This window comes from Diospyros lotus, chromosome 2 (assembly GCF_014633365.1).
Source record: "Diospyros lotus cultivar Yz01 chromosome 2, ASM1463336v1, whole genome shotgun sequence".
Taxonomy (NCBI): domain Eukaryota; kingdom Viridiplantae; phylum Streptophyta; class Magnoliopsida; order Ericales; family Ebenaceae; genus Diospyros; species Diospyros lotus.
The window spans coordinates 16,876,037-16,892,717 of NC_068339.1; the positions used below are offsets into that span (position 1 = coordinate 16,876,037).

The 16,681-nt window shown below is 39.6% G+C and overlaps 1 protein-coding gene across 3 annotated transcripts; it reads left to right on the forward strand.

Annotated features, from left to right (window-relative positions):
- The first annotated feature begins 578 nt into the window (after positions 1-578).
- LOC127795886 (exonuclease 1) lies at positions 579-13,107 on the forward strand. Of its 3 annotated transcripts, none has more exons than XR_008021886.1 (15): positions 579-915; positions 1,338-1,457; positions 2,661-2,784; positions 2,929-3,066; positions 3,271-3,480; positions 3,675-3,849; positions 3,954-4,027; positions 5,557-5,674; positions 6,168-6,361; positions 6,468-6,522; positions 6,614-7,167; positions 7,280-7,331; positions 12,225-12,447; positions 12,537-12,715; positions 12,798-13,107. XR_008021886.1 is itself a non-coding variant. In XM_052327854.1 (14 exons), the coding sequence occupies exons 1-14, from the start codon at positions 755-757 to the stop codon at positions 12,616-12,618; spliced, it is 2,280 nt and encodes a 759-aa protein (XP_052183814.1). In that variant the 5' UTR covers positions 579-754; the 3' UTR covers positions 12,619-12,780. The 3 variants fall into 3 exon arrangements, 1 of the variants encoding a protein (XP_052183814.1); XR_008021884.1 differs by having other exon boundaries at positions 12,537-12,719; positions 12,798-13,106; XM_052327854.1 differs by lacking the exon at positions 12,798-13,107 and having other exon boundaries at positions 12,537-12,780.
- Positions 13,108-16,681: the final 3,574 nt, after the last annotated feature.

Consider the following 16,681-nt stretch of genomic DNA (forward strand, 5'->3'; position numbering starts at 1 on the left):
TGTTGACAATCGCTGGAGCCTGGGTGTGATCAGAGTAAGGTGCCATTATTTTTAGGACATCACTTAGCGTGCCTTGGTTTTTGAGCTTCCCAATAGCCATATCTCTCATTAATTTTTGGGTTTGCAATTATTTTTTGGTTGTTAACCTCTGTGCTATTTTTATTGCTATTATTGTTTCATTTGTTGTTGTCAATGTGTTGGATTAGTTAAATATTCAATACCCGTGGTTGTTGTTGTCATAATCGAGTCATATACATATTCGAATTTCTCTTGCTATTCTAACAACACACCTCCTGTATGCTTGCATCGAGCAAATTCGACATGGATAAAATTACCATTTTTTTTACTATAAATTCTTATCATTTTTGGGTTCCATCCATTTATGCAATTGCCATGATTGGCATTTTTTTTTCTTACAAATTTTATTGAACTGCAGAGAAAGGGCGGGAGTAAATTATAGAGAGATAATAGTAATTTTATTTTAAATTTTAATAATATGAGAGCTCCTGATGCCGGCGGGTCGCGTGCCTTTTGCCCAAATTAACCCTCAGGAAAACCTAATTCTCCGTTATGTCCCCAAGCCCGCCCTTCTCTCCCAAATCTTCCCGCCACCTCTCTCTGTCTCTCTCCGCGAAAAATGGGGACAGCTATTCTCTAATATTAGGGCATCCATTGCCTTTTTTGATCGATCCAATCGACTGTAACTTCGGACAGTCCAAAGTCCCTCACTGGGTCGAGGTGTAGGAGAGTGAAAATGGGGATCCAGGGGCTATTGCCAATGTTGAAATCGATAATGGTCCCGATGCATATCAAGGAGCTAGAGGGCTGTTGTGTAGCCGTCGACACCTATTCTTGGCTGCATAAAGGGGCCCTTTCTTGCAGCAAAGAGCTCTGCAAGGGTCAACCCACCTCCAAGTTAGTTTTTTGATATTTTCGGTATTTGTTCATATTTTCTGAATTTATTTGGTTCGGTGAATTCACGTGGATGTAATCTTGTGTGGGTAGCTATGTATTTGTGTATTTTTTCTTCAATGCGTGTCTTGTTTTTACGTGGTTGAGCAAATTTTGAGGTCTTTTGTTTTGGTAGAAAAGAAAAAATATATTTTTTTGATAAGCAGAAAGGAAAAGTAAATAATTTATTCGCATAAAAATATCGTTATCCTTCCCATCAATCTTGATAAACTGTCAGCTAAGAAGTTTGATTGTCATGCTGAAATGTGATAGCTGATTTGCAGCTAGCCTTAGAAAGGAACAAGAAATAAGCTTTGAAGTTACCTTTAACATGCTTCTTCTTCCCTTTTTTTTTTTTTTTTTTTCTTTTTTGTGTTCGATTTCAGGCACATTGTTTACTGCATGCACAGAGTGAACTTGCTGCGGCATTATGGTGTTAGACCTATTCTTGTCTTTGATGGAGGTCTTCTACCAATGAAGATTGAACAAGAGAACAAGCGTGCAAGGTACAGTAACTGTTATTGGAAGTGCCAATTTAATTGAATTGTTTTACCTCTTGAATGCATATGTTGGCAATTATATATTGTTAGACATATATTTGGTATTAGTTAATTCTTGAACATTAGAAATAAAAAATCACTGCAAGAGATATTTGGAACTGAAATTCTGTGTGCACAACCAATGTACACGTGCATGCTGCCAATATATTTTACGTGTATATGTATTCAGTTACACATTTAAATAGACATGCATGGGCATGTGGCTGTCTTTATACATTCAAATGCATCCATGAGTACAAGATAGCTATGTTTAATTAATAGGCTGGGCCTTTGTTAGTTTTAGTTTTACATACCTTTATGTCAATGATTTTGTATTATCCTTAAGAACAATTTATTAGATTGGTGGCTCAATTCATATAGAGTTTAAGAATGTGAAACTGACAAAAACATCCTGATTCCTGACTTGAATGGAAAATGAATCCTTTTATCTTATTATCAACACAGGCAGACTGCTGTCCTTTTTATTTTTATTTTTTTCTGTGTTCTCTTTGTTGCTGCTTTTACTTTTTTACATATTTTGAAGGAGGCACACTATGCATGAACACTGGCAAAACAGTGTTCATGTGACTCTAAATGTTGAGTTGAGTTAATTTTTCCAGTTTCGATTATGAGGACTCTGAACATTGGATGCTTTCATAAGCTAAGAAAATTTATTTTCACAAAGTGATATACACTTTTCCTTTCATTGTTTTTTCTTCCTCTTTAATGTTTTTCCGAACTAAATTATGCTGGGTGTGGAACACATGGTGAGCCTTGATCATTATGTGAGTTTAAAGCTTTGAAATACTCATCCAAATGTTTATGCTTCGTTTCCCTCCCAAAATAAGGGTGATCTAAAATCACATGTAGAATAGGAAAACTAGTGAAGAGAGAGCAGGAGAATGAGGAAAATCCAGCAAGAGAAGAGATGACACACAGAAGGAAAAGAAGGAGAGCAGCAGAGAAAAGAAGTATTAGAGCACCCTCATTTTGGTTGTGTTTGAACTTCACTTTTGATATATGTTTTACTTCTCTGATAGGGTGTACAGGGTTCAATAACTTATGCACATTGTAGTTTGTTCTATGAGGAAACTGGTCAATGTCGATAGATAATGCTTCACATCAATGGTAGGCCTTAAACAATTAATGTCATGTATGTCTCAAAAACAGGGCCAGGAAAGAGAATCTTGCCCGTGCTATTGAGCATGAATCAAATGGAAATGCTGCTACTGCTTATGAGTGCTATCAGAAGGCTGTTGACATCTCTCCTAAAGTGGCATATGAACTAATCCAGGTAATAAGAGGGACCCTTTTGTGGTGCTATTCTGAGCTATTGCAGATAGTGTAAATGATGAATTCCCAGCATATTAACTTATTTTATATTTTTTACCCTTATAATAGTGTTTCCTCTACTTCCATTAAATGGTGTATATTGAAGGTCTTGAAGCAAGAGAATGTGTACTACATTGTTGCTCCTTATGAGGCAGATGCCCAAATGACATTTTTGGCAGTCAGCAAACAGGTTGATGCAGTTATTACTGAGGACTCAGACCTAATAGCATTTGGTTGTCCCAGAGTAAGTTTGATTGGTTGTCATTTTGAGACTATGCTCACAACATGATATATTTTCATTCTGTCATTGACTTCTTTTGCTTATTCTCTCACTTTATTGCGTGTGTTAATTTCAGTGTTGTTTCACGTTGTAAATAGCATGTTTTTCCTAGTGTTCTATATTAACTTCATTGTTTTTGCCTGATTTTTAATCCTGTGCTAAATACAGATCATCTACAAGATGGACAAATTTGGGCAAAGCATTGAATTTCAGTACTCCAAGTTACAACAGAACAAAGAACTGAATTTTACAGGGTTCACTAAGCAGATGCTTCTTGAGATGTGCATTCTTAGTGGATGTGACTATTTGCAGTCTTTGCCTGGATTGGGCTTGAAAAAAGCTCATGCACTAGTGAAGAAATTCAAAAGTTACGATAAGGTGAGACATTGTCAAGAAACCTAATAATTGCACACAGACACTCAATAGGTCAAAAGAGCTGGCTTTCTAGTGGCTAGTGAAGTGAAGCAGTATTTAAGTTGCATGTTAGTGACTAGCCATCTATTTTATTTTTCTAATTTTCCTTGCATTCATTGGTGAGCTCCAAATGATGTCTCGTTGATTATTGATGCCAGGTAATCAAACATTTAAGATACAGCACGGTTGCTGTTTCTCCTGGATACGAAGAATCATTTAAAAAGGCAATACTGACATTCCAACATCAACGAGTTTATGACCCTACGATTGAAGATATTGTGCATTTGTCCTGCCTGCCTGACAATACTCTCAATGATTTAGACTTCTTAGGCCCATATCCTTGTTATAATAACTATCTTAATAGTTTGTGGTCTGTTAGTTTTGGTTTCCTCTATGTTCCATTAGAGTTTTTTCATTTCAAACCTTAACCAAGAGCACATTAATACCTCAAAGAATTGCAAAAGGTATAGCAAGGGGTGATCTGGATCCCTTTACCAAAATGCCATTTGAGGTAATAAACTTCCCTTACCACCTTAACTTCTAGTTCATTTAATATTCCATAGCTCTATTTGTTTCTTCTGCATCAATAATTTTCCTTTCTTTTCCTTTTACTTCGGCCTTTTATTCTTTCTCTTATTGCCACTTGGTTCTTGAGGGGACCTACCATTCTCCTTTTGTTTGAATCGGTGTAATCTTCTAGTTGGGAGCATACTTTAACAAATTGCTAGAAGAAAAAGTTTACAGCTATATTGTTCTAATATCTGAAAGTGGTTGTGAATAGAATAGATGCATTGGATAGATCAATGAAGCATCCAGCAATTCTGAACCCAAATTTTTATTAGGCTATAAGGCTTTTCTTAGAAAACTAGAACTATCACTAGTGTCAAATCTGGCTAAGAGGTGCAATGAGACTTCTTTGAAGATTGTCGGAGCTTCCCACTGCACAAAGGATTCCAACAGCTCTTATCTCTGGGACTCAACTTAGCTCGGATTTGATCTCATTCCCTTATGGTTTTCCACCAACTGATGGAAACCGAGCACTTCTTAACCTTATATCTAGATGCTGAATATATAATAGCATTTTTAGATATTTTCATTATATTGAAGGCAAATCTTTTGGACTTCCTAATTTATGAATGTCTTTTAGAGTTCCTATTTAATGTATTCCTCTTGGGTTTCCAACTCATTTATTTAATTTAAATAAGTTTTAAACAATCTTCCACCTGATTTAAATTAAACATTATTGCATCTTTGTTTTATGGGCACGCGGGAGGCAGTGTGCAACAAGTAAAGGTACCCTTCAGGGTTTGGACCTTTACATAGTGCCAGCACCCCATTGTTTTCTGGAGAGCAACTAGGCAACCTTGAACTTAAGAAACAGTCAGGAACTAAGTGGATAGGCCTTGAACTTAGAACCCATAATTTGATCGTAAGGGGATAACTTTTGAATTCAAGAATCCATTTAGGGAACTAAGTGGATGAAAGCATGAACTTGGATGAACTTGGAACCCAATGTGTGTGTTAAAGCTTCACTGGATACATGCTGGTGAATGGTGATTGGAAGGCATGGAACCATGGGACTCCCAAATTCAGATATTAGAAAACATTGTGTGACTATAATTGGTGTACAGTTTCAAATTTTCAATGCATTATATTGCCCTTTGCATTAAGAAGGTAGTGCACAAGTTTATGTCTTTCTGTGGCAAAATTTCTTTTTGCTTACTACAAGGTTGAAACAAGGTGATTGTTATAACATCTTTTTCTGGGCATGCTGGCTTCTTTGGTAACCTTCACCTGAGTTTAAGATTAAGGCTTTAAATACAGGGAATGTGCCTTTATGCGGCAAATGACTAAAAATTGCTTGGAAGAATACAACAACAGTGCAACTTAAAAGTGGGCAACATCATCATTCCATATTGCAAGTGAAACATGCTATATATTTGAGATTTATGTTTCAACTTCAAGATTCTGTCTATAGACATTTGTTATCTCTGACTAATAGGTTTTATGCTTGAATTTTATATCTATTTTGGTTAACAGGAAGTGAACAGGAATACTGGTTCAGCAGTTGATGGAACCTACGAACTAAAAAATTTCAACCCTGAAAGGAGAAAGCTAGAGTTGCCTGCACAGAGAAATCTCCTGACAAACTACTTCTGTATCCAGTTAGTCTTGAACTTCATCTTCAGGGATGCCTTTTGGTTGTTGCTGTAGCAAAGTCTTACTTCAGAAAAGAGTTCTTTTAGTTACTTGAAGAGTTGCAGTTATGACACTGCAGTTGACTTCTGAACTGAATACTCCCACTAGAAGAGTTCAACATGTCCTTCTCATACCATTTTAGATGAAATTCCTGATTCAGTCTATTCCTTCCTTCCTCTTAATGATATAGTAGCTTAGATTTGTTGTTTATGATGGTTTACAGCAAGCCAGAAAGGTTTTCATAGCAGAGTTAGGCCCCGAAGGTGCTGGCTACTACTTCCTCTAGGAAGTTATTAATGCAATATTCCAAATGTTTGTCTTAAAATATGGACCTGAGTGTTGATCTAAAAGAAATAAACATATACGTGTTTTCTTCTTCCCCGTAATATGGTGTCACTACAATTGTGTTTACATGCGATCAATGGTATCTTGTCTTTCTTTAACATCTAAAGGTTTTGCATCTCTTGAAGCAAAGAGAAAGTATAAGGTCCCTCGGGATATGCCTAAGCATCAAAGTCAAATGAGAGAAACATCTAGTCCTGTGGAACATGTCACCAAGGAGGATGCTGCTTGCAAATCAAACTGCACAGCAGGATCCCTGCTTGACAGCGAATATCAAGGCATGCCCTCTCCTATAGAGAACTGTGTGAGCCATCAGAAACTTGAGCTATTTACATTCTTATTGGTATTAGTTGGTACTTAAAACCCTGATTATGCATTTTTCTGAGATTACAAATTTATCCTTCTTTTAGGCTGGCAATGGTGTTGTTGCAGAATCTCCTCGGACATCGGAATCTCCAATTCATGGTAACAATTAATTTTCCTCCAAATTGAGCCTAAAAGATGAAACATTCAGTGAGTTGATACTCATTTGCTTTTGTGCTATTGGATCAAATAGGATTATGTGACAAAAAGGATACTATGGCTGACAAGAGGAACCCACATGATCTTTTGCTGCAACAGTCATGGCATTCAATTCATAAACCTTGTATAAAATCACATAAGGAGCAGGAAGAGAAGTCTAGCTTAGATGGGAATGAAGGCAAAATGAGCATGGAGCATCCAAATGTCATCTTGGAGAGTTCTTATTTTCAGCATAAGTCAGCAAAGGGAAGTGTACTTGTAAATCAAAATGAAATGCTAGTTGAAAAAAATTATATTACCATGGATAAAAGGGAGAATACTGTCTATGAATGTGAATATAAGGCTTCTTCTGGAGCTAGTGAGGGTGAAACTAGAATGAAGAACAGAAAAACTACTGTGAGGAGTTCTTATTTTCTGCCTAAGTTGGTAAATGGAAATGATCAGGGAAGTAAGAACACAAAGCTTTCAGTCTATAATCCTTCCACTGTTATGTGTGAACATGCCATCCCTGAGAGTACTTCTGATAATAAGTATACTAGCAGCTCAATCATGAAAAGGAAGGTTCCCTCTGTTGATAGTGATCAAATTGTAGGTGCTCTATGTTCAGTTTATATTCCTATGTCCCTAGCCTTGTTCATTTCCTATTTAGTTTCTGATAAATCTCAATGTATTTCTTTTTAATTTGGTTTATTTGTTTCAGGAAAAGATGAATTACAAATGCGTTCGAACAAATGCTTCTCTTTCAACTCAAAGTATGTATAAATATCAAGTGTTATCAGTGAGTTCTATGTTTAAACCAATTTTTTGTCCTTTTTTTGGGCATAAATTTCTCCATTAACCTTAGATCTGTTTGTATATTAGGAGTTCAAATGAATTTTTTAGAACACATTTATAGTGTATTAGAAAAGTTAAAACAACAAAAAGCACTATAAAGTTGAGATCCTACAAGTTTTGAAGTTTCTGTCATGACCCTAGGGGCAGTACTGTAATAATTAGGAGAAAACAACCCTGCAAACCGTTAGAGGTAACCAAAAGGGGTTGAGTGGTTAGTTAGGCAGGAGTTTGTTGTAACAATTAGTTCTAGAGGTTCCCTATATAGGAACCTACAGCATTATGGAGGGAATTATCGATGGAATGACAAAGATCATCTCGTTCTCTTCCTCGTTCTCTTTCTCTGTGTGTGTGTGTGTGTCTCTCTCTCTCTCTCATTCTGTTTGTTGAATTGCCATAATTGTCCAGCCTTAATCTAAGGGCTTGACAAAGTGGTATCAGAGCCAACGTTTGGGCAGTTGGCGACATGGGTCTGTTAGGGAATTGGAGGTGGCCAGTGGGTTCGCCGATTCAAGAATCGGAAGCGTACGGGGTCACCGACCCTGGGAATTGGAAGCCGACGTCGAAAGGATAGGAGGTGGCCGGTGGCTTCACCGATTTGAGAATCGGACGCGAACAGGAGGACTAACGATGGTGGTGAACTCTAGTTCGTTACGGTGTGAGCAAGACTAGACGTGAAGGCGAGGGAAACTCAGCAGTTCCGAAGGCCTAATTTCGTTAATATAAGAATCGGTCGTTCTTGATTGGGGTCGGCACTGAGAGGCAAGCAAGGACCAGCAGTGATCTTGAGACGGGAAGGCGAACCCGACAGTTAACTATCGGCTGCTACTGTACGCAATTCAATAAACGAATTTTTAGGGCCAGTGCGATTGAGGAGCAAGGCGTCATGGCCGAGGGTACGCGATTGAAGCAGATGGGATCAGGTTGGAAGCCATGGAATCCGGGATGACCCATACTCAAGATACTATACGCCAAACGCGGGAAGACCTAGAGCAATGGAGAGAAACCATGCAAGTTGCGATGGAGAAGCAGCAAGAAGCTATTGAACGATGTCAAGAAACGGTGGAGCGACAAGGGCAGAGGATCAACAGTATGTTAAACATGTTGTCCTCTCTGCCCTAATTCCGATTGTCGCCGGAATTTCCACCAAGACAACCATTTGATCTGATTTTGCAGCATCAGGGCAATCGGTCAGGTACGCAAGAAACTCTGGAAGAAGTGGAGCAGCCTGCAGTCCAAGAAACACAGGTGAGGAATCCGCAGCCCACAACTCACAACCATGTCCCTATGCCAAGATTGGAAATTCCGGCATTTGAGGGGAAGAAGCCACGGTGGTTGATAAGGAAATGCGAGAGGTTTTTTCAGTTCTACCGGATTACAGAAGATCAAAAGATCAACCTAGCGGCAGCCTATTTGAACGAGGTAGCAGACTCTTGGTATCAAGGGTGGGTGCAAGATGAGGGAATGCAGGGAAGTTGGGCAGATTTTCCGGAGGGGTTATGCGAACGTTTTGGGGAGAAAAGCATGGCAGATATGGAGGAATTCAACAAATTGAAGCAAAAAGGGACTGTAGTGGAATACCAAGCCCGATTTGAGGAATTGAGGTCCATGGTGTGCACTGTGCAGCCAGGGCTTACCGAACAGTACTTGGTATCCAGCTTCATCAGTGGGTTGAGGGAGGAATTGCGGCCCATGGTAAAGATGATGACACCCACATCTGTGAGGCAAGAAAAAGCGAGACTGTAGGAAGTGACCCTAGAGGCCATTTTTAAGAGGCATGAAATTCCCTATGAGCCGAGTCTATTAGCAGGGCAGTATGGGAGTGGTAACTCTAGGCCTTTGCTTACATGGCCTAATCAAGAGGCAGCCAAAGCACCTTCCAATAATAATGGCACTAAGGGTAATCTGATAGAGAAAAGGAGACAACTAGGGCTATGCTTTCAGTGTGGAGACAATTATAGCCCCGACCATCAATGTAAGAGACAATTGATGTATATGGAGGGCTATGATGGGGAAAAGGAAGAAGAAGAAGAGAATGTCTTCCATGAGAAAATAGGTGAGTGCAAGATGATCATCGGAGAGGAATCACAGCTGCATTCTATATGGACTAAAGTGTTTGAAGAAAAGGCTAAGGCAGCGACAGAACCGCCGGAGGCTGTCAACACTGCTACACTTCTACTACTCAAAGGGGAAAAACAAAACAGTAAGAAGGAGAGGCAACAAGTGTTGAAGGCAGGAATTGGTTGAACCATAGCCGTCGCTGTCAATTATTGGGGACAAGAATTGTTTGAGGGGAAGGGGATTGTCACGACCCTAGGGGCAGTACTGTAATAATTAGGAGAAAACGACCTTGTAAACTGTTAGGGGTAACCAAAAGGGGTTGAGTGGTTAGTTAGGCAGGAGATTGTTGTAACAGTTAGTTCTAGAGAGGAACCTACAGCATTATGGAGGGAATTATCAATGGAATGACAAAGATCATCTCGTTCTCTTTCTCTGTGTGTGTGTGTGTGTCTCTCTCTCTCTCATTCTGTTTGTTGAATTGCCATAATTGTCCAGCCTTAATCTAATTGTCCAGCCTTAATCTAAGGGCTTGACAGTTTTGTGCATTTTAAGAACTCATATCATCTAAACATGTTAGTGTTATTTGATGGATTAGTTGTTTACCTCAACACATGGCCAAAACAATATAAAAGATAAACAACCAAATTATCTTGTGCAGTAAGTTTGTTGTTAGTTGTTTATGTGGATTAGTTGTCCGGAAAGAACTTGACACAGAGAAAGTGACTGGAAATAGGTGGTTGCTCATGAATTCCCTTATAAATATGGCTGGCTCGGCCTCAATCCTCTTTGCACAAAACCATTTGGAGTTCCTTTCTCCAAGCCTGATTGTTCCCAATTTAGGGCTGTGCCGTCTTTGCAAAACCTTGTTTCACAGATTTGAGAAATGGAGGACAAGGGCAAGCAGTGTAATCTTAGTTATGGGCTGTCACCCATTTGCTCCGACCCCTCACAATCATTCCTCCACCAACCACCACCTGCTGCCGCTCCAATCATGGACAGGTTTTCATATGGTGAGCTGCAGAAGCCCTTCTTCATGAGCCATGATGGCGAAGATGGTTATGGTAACCCTTCCTTGTGAGCCATATGGTGGTCCATGTTAGCCCCCAATTTCATTTTATGGTCAATCCCTAGCTTGGTATTCATGGCAATGTCGCCAATTTTGATGGATGATGGCTCAATTGAAAATTGGGTTCATATAATGTGGGGGCCAAGCCAATGGTCTCCATTCACTTGGAAGGGCTAGAGTGATGTAGGAGAAGACTAGCCATGAACTTGCCCTAGTTGAGATTGAAAACACAATGGTGAGGCTGAGCTGTGAAATTGCCATAGTTGAGGGTTACAAGCAATTTTGCAGCTCAGCCTCACCATTGTGGTTCCAGTAACCCTCAATTAGGGCAATTCCATGGCTTGTCTTCTCCATCTCTGGGCCTTCTGAGTGACTGGAAACCATTGGCTCAGCCTCCACTTGATAGGCAACGGATCATTTCAATTGAGCCATCGTCCATCAAAACTGGCAACATCACCTTCAAGATCAAGCTAGGGATTGACTATGAAATGAAATGGGGGCTAACTTGGACCACCATATGGTTCACTAGGTATCCAGCTTAACCATCACTGCTCATGAAGAAAGGTTTCTGTGGCCCGCCATATGAAAAACCAGCGGCCATTGGAGTGACGGTGGTTGGTGGAGGAATGACTGAAGGGATCGAAGAAAATGGGTGGCAGCCCAGAACTAAGGTCACACTCTTGCCCTTGTCCTCCATTTCTCAAGGCTGCAAAACAAGATTTAACAAAGATGGCACAACCTGAATTAGGAAGGATCTACCTTGGAGAAAGTAAATCCAAATGGTTTTGTGCCCAGGTGGAGGCCTAGTTGGCCATATTTTCAAGGGAATTCATGAGCAACTGCTTATTTGTGGTCACTTTCTCTTGGTATCAAGTTCTTTCCCTCTAATGCAAAAAAATTGCAGAAAACCCCCAAGTTCTTTCCCATATTTGTAAGGGAATTCTTGAAGAGGATCCAAGTGCCCAATTTGGGCAGTGTTGGACCCATATTGCATATCATTACCTTGTCACATCTAGGGGACGCAGATATGCAAAAGGGGAACAAAATTCCTCCACCACCAAGTCTAGCTTATTGAGAAAATACTCAGCTCTGCAAGTAGGTGATTGAGAATACACCCGGGAAAATGTGCAAATTTCCAAGTTAGCTGCTTGCTTGAATTTATCTTTTCTTGTTCTTGTTATAGATTAATTTTCATCATAAGCACACTTCCAACAAATGTTAGTTTCCCTTTAAACTTTTTTGGACCCTGGTTCAAACAAATTTTTGTTATTGTCGGTACAAATTTGATGACATGTGTTTTGCACCTCTCTACCTAAGTCTTTAGCTGATATTTTGGTTGACTTCAGTGCTCCTTGAACTTGTCCTAATATTGATGTAGGGATCGCCTCTGCTTTTGTCCAAAATTTTGAACTGAAATATGTTTTGACTAAAAATTTGATCTGTGGGTATTACCATTGACCAAGTTTGGACTGATATCAGCCTTCAATGAAGTGGTAAATGCACATCGCAAGTGTTGCATACAAGAATTGAAGATACTGTGCATTCACTGGTTTCATTTGGTCATAATAGGAGTTTGTTAGCTGTCTGATACTACTAAGCATCCATCTTGTTGTTGCTAAGTCTGTTATGCCTTTCAACATCTCCTTCTCCAGACTACAAAAATAGACTTTATATTTTGTTGCTTCAGGTGCCTGCTCGTTCACCCCTGATGATACAGTCATAGAAGCAAATGCCAAATCAGGGAAGTTTGGATGTAACATCTCCCATTTGGAAAAGTATTCAGACATAGCAGAGAAATCAATGGAAAGATTCGTTTCTGTAATGTCATCATTCAGGTTCTCCTCATCTGGTTCCCGTGCTAGTGGTCTCCGTGCTCCTTTAAAAGATGTGCAAAATACATTTACTAGTAGGTAATACCGTTTAACACCAATGCTCCAGTTCATTATACTTGCAAATCCTATACAAGCACCAATTTTAATACCGTAAGCGTTTGTTGAAGGTCAACTGCTGGTGTCGATTTCAATAAATTTGCATATGTACCAACCAAACGAAAAACTTCCTCAGCATATCCTAGAGGCTAAGTTTCAATATATATTACGGAAGCATTTTTTCTGATTGGTGTCTAGTTGCATTGTTCAGTTCCAGTGATACTCCCAAGCCTGTCACCCTTTGATGTCTGTAGGTATGACTTTAGATTTGCTATTTCTTTTATGTATTAATTTCACTTATTTGACTTGATTTTATTTTTTCTTTCTAGTAGGAGCCTCGATGCAATTAGAGACTGATTTTGGATGGATTGAGGTCTTCTATAGCGCTATCTGCTATATGATTCATGCCCTTCGTGTCATAAGCTTTTAAGTTGAGATAAGATGTTATATTCTTTTTGTATATTGAATTCTCAGAACTTGTGGGACAAAAGAACATTGAACTGGCCTTTCTGAAACTGTTACTGAGAATGAATGTTGCTCATTGCCTTTCTGTGATCAATCAAGGGATTGCAGTCTTCCTGTAAAGGATTTTGTTTCCCTACTAATGTCCCTATGAAACTGATGGACGTGACTTCTTAATATTATAATGGAAAGTCTTAAAATGGTTCATACTGTAAAAGTGGCCTCGATATTGGTCTGAATTTATGTAATTATACCATTGAGGGAAAAAAATATTTCCCATTTGACTGATTTAATACGACCCCATTTTGGTTTCCTTACAGGAACACATCTTGCGCCATATTTTTTTAACTCGGAACTTACAGAGAGGATGGGGAACAAAAAGGAAAAAGATGGGAAAACAAAATAAGGTGGAGTCAAATAATTAGAGTGTTTGTTGGGTTAAAAGTGAATATAAATAGAATGTAAGATAAAAGTGATAATCAGACATGAAAAATAGAACACTAAATTTAATCAAAGTTAACTGCATAGTTGACGCCATTGATAATCAGAAATTGAGTGCTTCATATGTATTCTGGATTAGGCCTCTCTCTCCTCATCCTAATTAATGTGAGGGCAGAATTTGAGTGCTTCATCTGGATTCTGATGTGGGGTGGATTAGGCTTTCTCCTCCTAACCCTAATTGTGATGGTGTGAATTAGACTACCTAGATATCATGTGTGTTGAGAGCCAAGAGGGGATCTAGTCTAGTATATATTTATAGGGTCCTCCATTACATTTTTTTTTTTTTGTAAATAAGAAATATATAAAACAAAACACGTTAAAAAAGACAACAAACCAAGGTTAGGGTAAATCCCGGACTACCAAAACACCAGGGAGAACAACACATCAACGATCACCCTTTGGGCCAGAAAAATGAAAGAAAAATAAAAATAAAAATAAACATAAAAGAAAGGGAAAATGAAGAAAACTAAAATATGTACAAGATAAATACATTGGCCAAAAGCGAGACAAAAATCCCATCTAGATATGACAATTCGACAGATAAGATCTTTGATAGTCCAAGGTTTGATCAACAGACAAACCCAAGTAAATTGAGAATCAACGAAGCATAAGCACAGGAAGAGCTGGTACCAAGGATGAGATTCCATAGACATAAAGGTCTGCCTGCAAAGCAATGACATCTCAATGTGGGGAAGATGTCCGGTCTTTCAGAAGCCGTCAGACATGATGAAGAGCATAACTCTGAAGGGATAACATGAAGCAAATAGTCGTCAGATGGGCCCACACCGCACACTGAATCAAGTGAGCCAACTGGGATGCTGATCTTTCCTGATCACATACACACCTGTTGTTGCACTCCCTCCAAATGAAATACACCAGGGCATGAAGAACTAATCTGTTCGCCACTTGCCAAGGACTTTTGTTGCTCCATCTAGCCGTTGTCCAAAGGACTCCAATATCCCATATGCGATAGGGCCAGTTGAATTTCTTCAATCTAAGAAAGGAGGACAACACCTCTTTGGAATAGCTACACTAGAAGAACAGATGGTTATGTCTCTCAGCGTTAGCCTTATAAAGAAAACATCTATTCGAAAAAGACAAGAACAAATTAATATAGTCAAAAGTAAACAAACGTTCCTGAATTGCTAACCCACAGAATAAACGACTAAGCAGGGATACCAATAGACGACAATACTAAACGATACTAGGAAACCTGGGGGCGCTGGGCTTGAATCGCCTGGAAGGCGGCCTTAACTGAGAAGAGCCCATTTGGGGTTCGAAGCCAATAAGGCTTATCATGGCGGTCAGACCGCGTAAGTTGGGAAGATGGTTCCAAAAAAGATTTGGGGATAGAGAAAGAAAAGTCTCCATCCAAGTCTAGGAAACATCCTTTATAAAATTCGAGACCTTAGCCAAAATAGGAATGCTTGATTGTTGAGGTAATTGGCGAGGGAAGAGATCAATAAGTACACCCAATGGGTGCCATTGATCATACCAAAAGAACGTACGACGATCGTCCCTTATCCTTCACCCAAAAAGAGGTTTCAGAATTTTCTACAATAGGGGTAGCTTCCTCCAATACAACAGACAGGCATACGGAGTTTTGAGGAGCCAAAAACATGCTCATTTTACTCTATAGGTGTGCGCCCACTGCACCCATAAGGATTCCCTATCCTGAACCAACAAATGTTGCATAAGCTTGGCTACCAAGGCTTAATTCCAAACATAGAGGGGTTAAGACCCAGGCCACCCTGTTTCTTCGGGCAACAAATGTCACACCAAACAACTTTTGCTTTATGGGGTCCGTCTCATTGCCATTCCAAAGGAAGTTATGAATAAGCTGCTCAATCTCATTAATCACATTCTTCGAGAGAATGAACATTGTAGCCCAATACACATAGATCGTGGAAAGAACCGACTGAACTAATTGCAAGCGGCCTTTAAATGAGAGGGTCCTGCTGTGCCAAGTATAAATTCTGTTCCTTACTCAATCGATAATAGGTTGACAATCCCTGTAAGAGAGCTTAGAAGAGAGCAGAGGAGCTCCCAAATACCGCATAGGTAGGGTCCCTTTTCTAAACCCTGAGGCGCTATAAATAGCCTCACGAAGGGAAGCATCCTTGCACGATACAAAGCATTCACTCTTCAAAGAATTGGTTGTTAGGCTAGACAACAAGGAAAAATGCTCCAAGCATGACTTTAAGATGCTAACCGAGGTAGGGTTGCCATGAGAGAACAAGAGCAAATCATCAGCGAACATGAGCATCACTAACTGAGGCTACTCACATTTCCAATGGAATTGAAAATCTGAAGATCATGAGTGGTGCCTAACAATACCTTGGAGGATTTATATAACAGGAACAAAGAGGTATGGGGATAGAGGATCTCCTTGCCTTAAACCCCTATTCCTAGGAAAGAAACCATTTAATTGCCCGTTAATCTTAACCGAATAACGAGGTGTCATGATATATTCCCGAATCCAGCTGCAAAATTGGGGAGGAAAGTTCTTCAATTGAAGAACTATTAGGAGAAAGTCCCACTCAATCGTATCATAAGCCTTAGCTATATCGACTTTCATCGCACATCAGGAAGGCCCCTTATGAAGATGGTATTGAAAAACCAATTCCTGGGCAAGCATAACATTATCCCCAATCGAACGCTTAGGCACAAACGCCACTTGAGACACATCTACTAGACCTGAGAGCACCGACTTAATCCCGTTAACCAATATCTTTGTAATGACTTTATACAAGACATTACAGTAACATATAAGCCTGAATTGGGACAAATTCTTAGGGTGAGACACTTTGGGAATGAGGCTGATAATGGTTGCATTAACCTAGCCCAAAAGGCGACATGTAGAGAAAAAGCTTTGGATCGCTTTCACCACATTCGGGCCCACGATCTCCTAGGATTTTTTGAAAAATTTAGCCGTAAACCTATCGAGCCTAGGGGCTTTATCATCACCCATACTGAAGAGGGCTAACTTAACCTCTTCGGTTGAAACCTCAGCAACAAGCCCGACCCATTGGTTTGACTCCAAACGCTTGTCAATAAAGGGGGCTATATCGATAGGGTTAAGGGGGGCATAACGAGAACTTTGCCCATAAAGGTTTTGGAAGTAGGCAACCATGATGTCCGCCACCTCATCTTTAGACATTGTAAGGGTACCATCCTATCTCAGGAGGTTCATAATACGAAGGTTATTACGCTAGCGAGCATAGATTGAAAGAAGAATTGGGAGCATTAATCC

Coding starts and splice junctions, on each gene's coding strand:
- LOC127795886 (XM_052327854.1), top strand. CDS start 755: ATGGGGATCCAGGGGCTATTGCCAATGTTGAAATCGATAATGGTCCCG. Junction 6,362..6,467: donor CCTCTCCTATAGAGAACTGT/GTGAGCCATCAG, acceptor TCCTTCTTTTAG/GCTGGCAATGGTGTTGTTGC. Junction 6,523..6,613: donor ATCGGAATCTCCAATTCATG/GTAACAATTAAT, acceptor TGGATCAAATAG/GATTATGTGACAAAAAGGAT.